The sequence below is a fragment of the Macaca nemestrina genome, chromosome 2, assembly GCF_043159975.1.
Source record: "Macaca nemestrina isolate mMacNem1 chromosome 2, mMacNem.hap1, whole genome shotgun sequence".
Lineage (NCBI taxonomy): Eukaryota > Metazoa > Chordata > Mammalia > Primates > Cercopithecidae > Macaca > Macaca nemestrina.
In genome coordinates, this window is record NC_092126.1 from 44,101,994 (window position 1) to 44,114,424 (window position 12,431).

Sequence of the window (12,431 nt, forward strand, 5' to 3'; positions counted from 1 at the left end):
TTACACCACCTTATTTTCTTCTACTTCCATAGTTGCTTTTGTATTCAGCTATTGAGTAAAATATTACTTGGACATTTTCCTCTGCTTTTATCCACAATTGAATATTTTGGAGATGATCATTTTTAAGTTATAGGAAAAATGTACTTTTTAAAAAAAAATTTTACTAAAATATTTTGTTTACAGGTAACCAGATCCAGTAGTTACACCAGAAAGTCCCAGTTCCAGGTGGAAGAGGAGGACATTGAAAAGCTAGAGATCAGGTATGTGCCTTGGGGTTTTACAGAATTGCTTTTTTGTGTACCAAAAGAAAATCCTAAATTCAACCAAAAAAGGTAAACCAACTTTAATAGAATTCTCTATAGCAGGTTGGTTGATGAAACTTAGAGGAGTATGCATCTAATTTAAATCCAGATTATCCTCCAAAATCTGATTTGTTTGCAGAAATACTCAAGGTGTATTCATTTTATAAACAAAGATGATCTAATTTTCATGTTTTATTTTTAATTTTTCCCAAATTGTTCCTTACATTTCTGGATTATAGTGTAATGAATGGAAAGGAAGTTGTATCTCAGACAATTTAGAAATAATTTTTTTATTCTTCTTAACATATCTGCTGTCTAACAGAAATTTCAGTGAGGTAAGAAGATAATTCAGCAGGTGCATGTGTTTGAAGTTTGTGCCGTTTCCTAGGTCTTAAATATCTATGCCCTTTGGGAAGAAAAATCTTTTAAATGCATGTGTAGGTGTGATGTTAACAGTGTGTTCATCTAGATGGTATATTAATCATGTGTTTGGAGTGATCAGGTAATGTATTTTTCTAATTTTTCTATATATATTAATTGGTGGTAATCTAGAGGAAACTATAGTATTGCGTTGGTTTCTTTTTGTAGTTTCTTTCTGTAGTCCTTATTGCTATAGGTTAAAATAAAGCCTTGACTTTCAAACTAAGACAGTTTAAGTGCCTTCTTTTAGACTATTTAAAATTACTTTCTGTGCTTTTTAAATAAAAGCTGCTGTGTAGTATTTTGCTTCTCTAGTCTGGATAGTGAGGTATGTATATGGTGGTGCTAACATCTTTTAAGCATGTAAAATTAATGCTATAATACAGATCAAAGTAATTTGAAGCTGTTTTGTGATGTGCACTCTCTTAAACATTGTTTGCAAAACATAAAGCCAGTTTTCAATTTTCAGGATCGACTTGTGGAACAATGGAAACCTGGTCCAAGATGTTTTCCTAGGTGAGATTAAGGTTCCTGTGAACGTATTAAGAACTGATTCCTCTCATCAAGCCTGGTAAGAGCCCAGCATTTTAGTGAACTCCATAGTTTAATTCTCTTTAATACAGTATATATATGCAAATAAATGCTTACTCTGAACATATTTTAAATTTTGCTGCATAACAAGCCAGATGTCATTAATATTGATATGTTCATTAATTCATTGTCATAGAAGTACATTGTACGTTTTATGACTTGACCTGTGGTACTGAGATAAAAGAACTGAATCGTCTAGGAATATTTTTCTGTTCAGAAGTGAAGACTTAAGGAGAAAAATGGGAAACATTTAAAACATTACATAAAAGTTGTTCATGTAAGAAAATGCTAGGTCACAAATCAGTATCTGCATTTCAGAAGTTTTATTAGTGGTCATAGGAGCTGTGGATATTTGAAAGCAAAGGATTTTATTTAGGGAACTCAGTTGTTTATGGGAACTAACCACTGTTCTTCCTTCACCACACCCCATTGAAATGTACCGTAGATGGCCCTAATGTTACTTTTTGAATGTCTAAGATCTTATGTTGTTGAGCTGGCACTTTTTAGGGCTCTTAGTGTTCAATAATGACTACAATATTATTTTACTTTTTAATGACTCTAATAACATTAAACTGATGTTAAAATTAATGTTCACACATTAAATTGAGCTAGTTTCCTTAGCAGAATCAGTGTGAAACTATTGTTTTTTTCTGTCTATAGCACTTAAAAGCTTGTGTATCCTTTCAGTATGTTGCCCAGCATCTCTCTTGCTAGATTTGGGTTTCAACTGGATGTAAATGAACATGCTTTTCTCATTTGTCTTTTAAGGAGCACTTTTTGGAACTCAGTTTCCACTGCCTCAAAGAGGAATGTTTAGGTGTTTCTTATGGATATCAGTTTCATTCGTCCCCAAAAGAGCCTCTTCTGATTGGCCATCAGATATCTTCATTTTAGAGTCTTGTCCTGGAATAGTTATCACTTGTAGAATGATTTGGAGACTCTTAAAATTTTTACTTTATTTTTTGCCTCTCTCTCTAAGGCAGATCTAAGATTTATTGGTCTTTATGTTGGCATTTTGTGTATTATAGTTTGTAAAATGCATCCACAGAGGGGGAGAAAATCAAACATAGTCACTATGAAAAATTGATGAAGATTTGGGACCTGTCATCCTCCCACTACACCATGTCTTCCACTTTCCATCAAATAGCATACATTTTAAAATGAAAATTTCTGAGCTCAGTTTGTCAAGTTTTAAAAATTACGTGCCAGACCACTCAGTACAGAGGAGAAAAACAAGCTCTTGTGCCTCTGGGCCCCTCAAAATGAACTTGTAATGTGCCACATAATCTGTTTTTTAAGTAAGACTGTCTCTAGAGATGCCTTCCAAATTTGGCAAAACTTGGTGCAGCTTCCTTGGCAGTATGTAAGAACATTAACAAACTAATTTTATTTTTATGGATGTTTTTGGCCCATGATATTTTAAAGTAACCTGCCAGAAATATAAGTGCTAAAATTTATATAGCATGAAATAGAAACATCTGGTAATTCATATATACTTCCATAGTTGTAAGGAAATATAAAAATGTGAATGCCATTTCTTGTAAGTTGGAAATAAAACTCTTACCCTCCTCCATCAGTTGTAGAGCTGTAGCATCCCCTTGTGGGGTTGTTGGTAACTGCATGAAAACTCAAGAAAAGATTTATTTACGCTCAGGATTTCAGGCAAATTCCTTCTAATGTTGATGGTAAGAGAGTAGGGAGGCCGAGGCGGGTGGATCACGAGGTCAGGAGATCGAGACCATCCTGGCTAACACGGTGAAACTCCGTCTCTACTAAAAAATACAAAAAAAAAAAAAAAAAAAAAACTAGCCTGGCGAGGTGGCAGGCACCTGTAGTCCCAGCTACGGGAGGCTGAGGCAGGAGAATGGCGTAAACCCGGGAGGCTGGAGGCGGAGCTGGCAGTGAGCCGAGATCCGGCCACTGCACTCCAGCCTGGGCGACAGAGCAAGACTCCATCTCAAAAAAAAAAAAAAAAAAGAGAGTAATCATCAGTAATTTAATTCTGTTGTTTGAAAAGTCTCAAAATAGATATAAACATCTTTTCAGCTGTAATTTTTAAATTTGAAAGTAAGATTCAAATAATAGATAAAATGAATTACTGGGTTTTTCTTTTCAACAGAAGCACTTTATACATACTTTTAGACTAGATTAATATTTGATATGATTTAGCTTTCCAGTTTGATAATTTTGACACCTTTTGTCCTCAAACTTTTTTTTTTTTTGGGTCTCACTTTTTTTGAGACAAAGTCTCACTGTTGCCCAGACTGGAGTGCAGTGGCATGATCTTAGCTCACTGCAACCTCCACCTCCCGGGTTCAAGCAGTTCTCCTGCCTCAGCCTCCCAAGTAGCTGGGACTACAGGCACACGCCACCATGCCAAGCTAATTTTTGTATTTTTGGTAGAGACGGGGTTTAACTATGTTGGCCACTCTGGTCTTGAACTCCTGACCTTGTGATCCACCTACCTTGGCCTCCCAAAGCGCTGGGATTGCAGGCCTGAGCCACTGCGCCCTGCCTTTGGTCTCACATTTTTAACATATCTGTTTAATATTTGAATTTAGAAAATATAACAAGTCTCCTGTCTTCAGCTGAAAAAAAAAAAAACAAAAAACAGAAATAGGCCAGGTGCGGTGGCTCACACCTGTAATCCCAGCACTTTGGGAGACCGAGGCGGGCGGATCATGAGGTCAGGAGATGAGACCATCCTGGCTAACACGGTGAAACCCCGTCTCTACAAAAAATACAAAAAATTAGCCAGGCGTGGTGGCGGGCGCCTGTAGTCCCAGCTACTAAGGAGGCTGAGGCAGGAGAATGGTGTGACCCGGGAGGCGGAGCTTGCAGTGAGCCGAGATCCCGCCACTGCACTTCAATCTGGGCGACAGAGCAAGACTGTCTCAAAAACCAGACAAAAAAAACAGAAATAATGTTCAACTTTTTTTTTTTTTTAGACGGAGTCTCACTCTGTTGCCAGGCTGGAGTGCTGTGGCACAATCTTGGCTCACTGGAATCTCCACCTCCTGGGTTTAAGCCATTCTCCTGCCTCAGCCTCTGAGTAGCTTGGATGACAGGCATGCGCCACCACACCCAGCTAATTTTTGTATTTTTAGTAGAAACGGGGTTTCACCATGTTGACCAGGCTCGTTTTGATCTCCTGACCTCGTGATCCCCCCGCCTCACCTCCCAAAGTGCTGGGATTACAGGCGTGACCCACTGCACCTGGCCCACATTCAGTTATTAGTAGAACTGCCTCTTCAGTCTCTCGTTTACATAGCATTATGTACAAATAATTGTACTTTGCGTTTGTCTACCTCAATTTTAATTACACAGACCTTATGGTTAGAATTATTTAAATGCTGATTTTTTTCTGTTAAGGGACTGTCAAAACTGCTTATCTTGAGGGCATAAGGATTGCTTTTATGCCTGTGAATGAAAAGTACATGTGTAGAGCAACTGAATGCTACTTTCAGTTAAAAATTTCTCTTTGTGTCCTGTTTCTTTTTCTTTCAAACTGAAATATTTTGTTCAAAAACTGACAAACATATATATATATATGAGTTTTTTGTTTTGTTTTCACTTAGAAATGCCAGATATTCCTGAACTATTTAACACATCTTGAGCCTGTTTTCTTTATCTCTAATTCATACAGAATTATTTAATTCACAAGGATCCTTCAGGTAGTTTATTAAATTGAGCCTTTGTAATCATATTTTAAAATAATCACATTTATGTGGTTATACAAATAACTATTGATAGTTATTCACATATTTAAGTGGTAATAATTATACATCATATATATAAATGTTATATATGTAACATTTACATAGTGATTACTGTGTGCCAGGAACTATTCTAAGTGCTTTACTTATAATAACTTTTTTCGGGCTATTGTAGGGTTTTAATGTGTTAAGATACTATTAATAGTCCTTATTTGACAAATGAGGAAAAAGCACAGAGAAATTGAGCAACTTGTCTAAGGTCACACAACTGGGATTTGAACCAAACTGTCTGACCCCAAAGTTTGTGCTTTCAACCAGTGTGCTGAAGTTTGAACTTTGGCATATTTCTGAATATATTTAAAACTCAAAAACATTCTCTCTTTTAAGCCATTAGAAAAAATTTGAGTGCCCCTTGCTTATAAAATATTATTTAAAAGAGAATCAGAGAGTTCCCTACTCATTTTAAAAATGATCTTTTCAAAGGATGGGTAAAACAACATGTTGTGAAGTCTCTTTTTTTTTTAAAGTAGACATAGATGAGATATTTTGTCTGTGGGGATTTCTTATCCTGCAAAGAAAATCCAAGGAAACAAGTTTAGAAAGTATGGCAGGAGTGAACCCTTCTGGAGTTCTTAAGCATCCAAAAACGATATATGCATAAAAATGAGTAATTGGCATTGTCAATGAAGCGTTCTTGCCAGAACATCAAATCTGAATCTAACCAAGCCTCTAGATCTAACTACCAATGTAGAGGAAATACAGAGAGGATGAAGGAGTATGGTAAATGACATTATGGAGGTAGAGATAAGAGTTAACACAATTCCAAAGGTGGAAAACTCTTGTAGGACCAACAGTGAGGAATCTATAAAAGAGACTTAAGAATGCTATTACCAGTTCTAATCTGTGGACCTTATTTGGATTTGAACAAACTGTAGAAAAACATTTATGATGAGTTTGGGGAAATTTGAACACTAAGTGAATAGTGATGACTTTTTAAAATTATATATGAAATTATACCTGGAAATTGCTTTAAAATAATAATGCAGGAACAGGATGGGAGAGTGAGTGAAGGTATGGTTGAAACAAGATTAGTCTTTTTTTAAAAAAATTCAGTGTATATATTTTTAAATTTTGTTTGGCATTGCCTTTAGATACAGAATAGAGAAGATGGCAGCTTTTTTCTCATGTTAATTAGAAACTTCTAATTGCTTTCAAAAAGTGACCTGAGGCTTCAAAATCAAAGCATTCATTCACTCACTCTCGTCAACATCCATGGAATGTCTACTACTAAGCCCATGTGCCCTATGCTGACCTATCTACTGAAAATAAAATTGTGGGTTCAAATAGCAATGCTTAACATAATTTAAACTGCCTAAAAATATTGCACCTGTGAATCCATTTTAGTATTTTTAGGGAATTTACTACTGGGCTTTGTAATTTCAAACTTTAGAAAGGCTTTAGCACAGGATTTATAAAACTTGAAAACTATGAGTATAAATAAATAATTCCAGGCCAGGCATGGTGGCTTACACCTGTAATCCCAGCACTTTGGGAGGCTGAGGCAGGTAGATCACTTGAGGTCAGGAGTTCGAGACCAGCCTGGCCAGCATAGTGAAACCCCGTCTATACTAAAAATACAAAAATTAGCCCGGTGTAGTGGCATGCACCTGTAGTCCCAGCTACTTGGGAGGCTGAGGCAGGAGAATCACTTGAACCCGGGAGGCAGAGGTTCAGTGAGCTGAGACCACGCCATTGTACTCTGGCCTGGGTTGACAGAGTGAGACTCTGTCTCAAAAAATAGTAATATTTCCAAACATTCTACATTCTTAGATAAAATATGTAACTTATTTCTCAAACAGTATAGGGGAAATATTGACAGCATTTAAAATGCATCTTAATGTATTTTAAAACTTTAATTTAAATATATTTTTAAAACATTAAAATGTAACAAGTGTATACCATCGAGGCAGTGAATTAAGAGAGGAATAGAATTGAGCAGTAACAAGATGAAAATGGAAAGACAAACTCTTCCTCAGTGTAAATAACCAGTGCCATAAATTTGCTGTGCCTAGTACAAATGTTAAACAGAGGTTTAACAATGTTAAATAGAGGTTTAACAATGTTAAACAGAGGTTTAAATGTTAAACAAATGTATAAACAGAGGTTGAGGATTTTCTGCAAATAATAAAAGAAGTATCAATGCAGATTATTCTGGGAGAAGAATGGCAAAGAAAATCCACAAAAGCGTTTTAGCAGAACTTGGGTAACAGAGGACTGAAAGAGAGAATTTCCCAGACCCACAAACAAATAAATAATTTTCCCCAGTCTCTTAGTAAGGAGGGTTGAAATTAAATTCAAAATGTTAATGTTTGTTGTTTATTGTTTTTTGAACACAATTATTTTTAAGTTACTTATGGCCTATTAAGCTGTATAGCATTTTCACTTCACAACACAGTACAATTATTTTTCATTATATTCATAAATACCTCTCTTAAAGAACTCTAGAGTTCATTCATTGCATGAATATTATGTACCCATTAAAAAGAACAAACCGGATCTATGAAAAGTAGTCTCAAAGAGTTAACTAGGAAGTGCTTGCAGGTAAAAAAAACAAGATACTGGAGAGTAGAATATGATAACAGTTTTGTAAACGAATAGGCTCAAAACTCATTTACAAATGTGTATATATGCACACATTTTTAAAAATCTATATAAAATGATATAAGCATGAAGAAAATAGAGAAGGGTTCATAGTAGGTAGTTAACAGGTTCCTAAGAGAAGCGGAGGTGCAGAATGGTAGTGTTTTGAAGATAAGAAAAAAGATAGGAGAAAACCAAAGTTAAAAGAGAAAAAAAAGAAAACTTCTTTAAAAAAAAAAAAAAGCATTGATTTGGTGACATTGTTTATGTGTGTATGCATTGTTATCTATTTGTCTGTGTGTAGTAAGGATTTTTAAATATTAAATAAATAAGATTCTGGTTCAAAGAGTGATGAAAATAATAAGTGGCACTCCACACGATTTTCTTGGTTCTTGAAGTTTGAGCTTCACTACAAAAAGAATCTCCATTCGGTTGCTTTTATCTACCCTACAGTGTGGTTAATGGCAAATCCAAATTTGTAAATTTAATTTGGAGTTATTTCTGAAAATAAATTTTGTGGGCAATATGATGATAAGTCACAGGAAAAAAATATATGCAGGTAAATATTTAAAAATAAATTCCCTTAATATATTCTAATTGTGATGGTTTCTGCAGCATAATTTAAAATTAGGCTATTTTCAGTGTCCAAATAAGGATGTTATCAGTATTACTATTGAGCATCTGGCTGCACATAGTAACTTTTAAAATAATTTTGTTTTAGAATGTACTAATAAAAGACATATATAGTACACTTTTTCTGCAGTTTAGTTTCTGGTTATAGTTAAGTAAAGCAAAGATTCACTATTTTATATATAGTGCAAGAAAACACCTTTTTAAAATAATGAATTATTGAAGAATAAGAGTACAGTTAGGTTTTTTTCCTAGATATTTTTAGATATTTTGCTGTAATGGAGTAAAGGGGATGAAATATTTGTAATTGGCATATTATTTTAGATAAATAAACTTTTAGTTTAACTCCTGGAACTCCTGTGATATCTTGAATGAGTAACAAACTTTTTTTTTGTTTTTCCCATCCTAGAAAGATATATTTTGGCTAAAGCCCAGCAGTTCTGAAGTTTTAATGTCCAAATTAGTTGAGTTCAATTGTTTTTGCAAATTTAGGCTACTGTAAGAGTAAAAATTACCTTTCTCTAAACCTGATATGGTCTAGAAAAAAATAGATGTTTACACCAACAACAAATTGTAAATTTCAAATTTAGGCAAGCATATTGCTGAGTACCCCCCTAAAAAAGGAAATAAGAATACTTGATTGTCAATGGTACTTTGCAGTTATTATCAGCCTTCATCCAGTTTTGTTTTGTGTTGTTTTTTAATTTTAGATTCAGGGGTACATGTGCAGGTTTGTTACATGGGTATATTGTGTAATGCTAGGTTTAGGCTTATGATCCCTTTGCCCAAGTAACGAACAAAGTACCGGATAACTTTTTCAACCCCTACTCCCCTATCTCCCTCCCCACTTTTGGAACCCCCAGTGTCTATTGTTACCATGTTTGTGTTTGTGCATACCCCGTGTTTAGCTCCCACTTACAAGTGAGAACATACGGTATTTGGTTTTCTGTTTCTGCATTAATTCGCATAGGATAGTGGCCTCCAGCTGCATCCATATTGGTGCAAAGGACATAATTTTTTCTTTCTATGACGGCGAACAAGATTAGTCTTCAGTTGATAATTGTTTAAACTAGATAATGGGTACAGGAGAGTTCAATATTCTCTTTTGTTTGTGTTTTTAAATTCCCATGATAAAAAGCTTTTTTTTTTAAAAAATTAACTCTTAGATTTCTGGTTTTGGTCCTGCAAATTTCTCTTAAGTTCAAATTTTTGAATAAAGAATTTACTTTAAAACAAGGTTTCTTATGTGTTCTGATATGTCTTACCTACTTTTTTTGGTTTTGTTTGTGAGACAAAGTCTCACTCTGTCATCCATACAAGCCCAGACTGGAGTACAGTGGCAGGATCTCAGCTCACTGCAACTCCGCCTCCTGGGTTCAAGAGATTCTCCTGCCTCAGCCTCCCAAGCAGCTGGATTACGGGCACCATGCCTGACTGATTTTTGTATTTTCAGTAAAGACAGAGTTTCACCGTGTTGGCCAGGCTGGTCTGGAACTCCTGACCTCAAGTGATCTGCCTGCCTCAGCCTCCCAGTGCTGGGATTACAGTCATGAGCCACTGCACCTGGACTGTCTTATCTATTTTCAACTAAATGCTTCTTTCTTAAATTTAGTTGGTAAACATTTATTTTTGATAATACATTGGATTTTAAATGTTTTACCTTTCATCATCATTTTTTCTAAACCTGCAAGCTAATCAAACTTTTATTCAACTCCTTTGAGATCTTAATTTCTGTAATATCTATGCTTTTTGTTTCCTGGATAAAAATGTATTTGTAGCTTTCTAATCCAATATATAACCAATATTAGGCTTCTGAAGATTAGTATCCTGCTACTTACGAAGTTTCCTAACCGTAAATACTAAGTTGACTTTTTTGGTTGTTTTTTTATAGCTTAACTCTTAACTTGCCTCATTGGCTTGAATGCGTTTCCATCACATGGAATCACTTATATTTTTATTTTAGGTACTTGCTACAACCAAGAGACAATGGAAACAAGTCATCCAAAACTGATGACCTGGGGTCTCTTCGATTAAATATATGTTATACAGAAGACTACGTGCTTCCTTCAGAGTACTATGGTCCTTTGAAAACTTTGCTGCTAAAATCACCAGATGTTCAAGTATGTTAAGAATCTTAAGGATATGATTTAACACGAAGTGGCTAAAATAATTCTATAAATGATAAGGAGAAGATTTCAAGAGTATCAAGTCTTATTAAAACAGTAAAAATTATATACATACATATAGATATACACACACATTTCTGTTTATCTGAACCAGAGTACTATGATTCCTACGTGTGCTCCCACAATCATCTCTGATAAAAAATTTTGAAAATTAAATATCCTGTATAACAGCTTTAATGACATTATTACAGTTACTTTTACAGGCTAATGATTGAACGGTTAATCATGTTTCCTTGATTTTTGTGCTTGTTTTCTACCTTCCTATATTTAGCCAATATCTGCCTCAGCTGCTTACATTTTGAGTGAAATATGTCGAGATAAAAATGATGCTGTTTTGCCCCTTGTACGACTGCTGCTGCACCATGATAAACTTGTTCCTTTTGCCACTGCTGTGGCTGAATTAGACTTGAAGGATACACAGTAAGAGTTATATTTTATTAAATGTTAATTACATGTTGTTGAAATTGGACCTCAGTTTGACAGATTGTTTTTGTAGTCTGAATTTTTTTGTATTGATCAGACTTACTGTATAGTAGGCTGAAAAGAAGTACTTAACAAATAACAAAAGGCAGTTAAGCTATCAAATATTCACCTACCTTAAGGACAATTAATGAAGGATGTTTTTCTTTAACTCAGGAAAATTTCGTTTGTTACTAATCTGCTTCTTAGTGTAATGACTCACGTGTCACAAGTAAAAACACCAGAGCAGAAGTGTTTTTTTCTTTATTCATTATGTATCACCCTTATATGCATATGTATGACATTCTAAAAAACAATCAAGTGACTTCTCATTCACGTCATAGTCTAACACTTTTTTTACACACACAGACATACATATACTCTACATTTTTGGTTCATAAACGTGATTTGCCTTTATATATATACACATATGTGTGTATGTATATATGTGTATATGTATGTACGTGTGTATATATATGTGTATTGAGTTTTTTGTTTGTTTGTTTTTAAGATGGAGTCTCGCTTTTTCACCCAGGTTGGAGTGCAGTGGCATGATCTTGGCTCACTGAAGCTTCTGCCTCCTAGGTTCAAGTGATTCTCCTGCCTCAGCCTCCTGAGTAGCTGGGATTACAGGCACTCGCCACCACACCCAGCTAATTTTTGTATTTTTAGTAGAGATGGGGTTTCACCATGTTGGCCAGGCTAGTCTCACATTCCTGACTTCAAGTGATCCACCTGCTTCAACCCCGCAAAGTGCTGGGATTACAGACGTGAGCCATCACACCTGGCCATTATTTTTATATATTTTTGGTAAATTTGGAAAAACCTAATGGCAGCAAACTTTTAAATAAATGGTAAAAATTACTAAAATTGTAGGTCACTTATGCCTTCTAGTACGTCTTAATCTATTTCAACTCAGTGCTTCTTTCGTAAGTTGGTCAAGTATGTTATATTATTGGTTTCACAATCTTTGTTTACTACATTTGGTTTCATCTATTTCTGTTTCAGAGATGCAAACACAATTTTTAGAGGAAATTCCTTGGCTACCCGATGTCTGGATGAGATGATGAAAATAGTGGGAGGGCACTACCTGAAAGTAACATTAAAACCTATTCTTGATGAGGTACAGAATATATCTCCAACAGTGATAGTTTGTGACCTCATGATAGTTGCTCTTTTATCAAGTGATCTGTTGATGGGAAGGGTTTATTCATTCATGTGTTCCTCAAAAAATAAGACTGAACACTTTAGAAGCAAATTATTTACTTTTCTATCAATGGATTTTTACTCAAAAGGCACAGTATAGTATAGTCTACATTATTTCTTTGTTACGGGATTTCTCTCTTAGCCAGAGTTCCAAATATATGACAAATACTTTTTGATATCGTGTTTTAAGAAAATTGCATATATTATCCCTGCATAGGGCGTTTTACACTTAAAATTTAAATTTCTATAATTACCTTTTATTATCAGAACCATAACAGTTT

At 34.9% G+C, this 12,431-nt stretch overlaps 1 protein-coding gene across 3 annotated transcripts in view; it reads left to right on the forward strand.

The window, feature by feature from the left end:
- Positions 1-12,431, forward strand: part of LOC105469985 (RAS p21 protein activator 2) — a 121,841-nt gene that overhangs the window by 65,835 nt on the left and 43,575 nt on the right. For all 3 annotated transcript variants that reach the window (XM_011721645.3, XM_011721646.2, XM_071091032.1), the window contains 5 exons: positions 184-260; positions 1,192-1,293; positions 10,263-10,419; positions 10,757-10,905; positions 11,953-12,067. In XM_011721645.3, the coding sequence (XP_011719947.1) occupies positions 184-260; positions 1,192-1,293; positions 10,263-10,419; positions 10,757-10,905; positions 11,953-12,067 (600 nt within the window). The remainder of the gene's footprint in view (positions 1-183; positions 261-1,191; positions 1,294-10,262; positions 10,420-10,756; positions 10,906-11,952; positions 12,068-12,431) is intronic.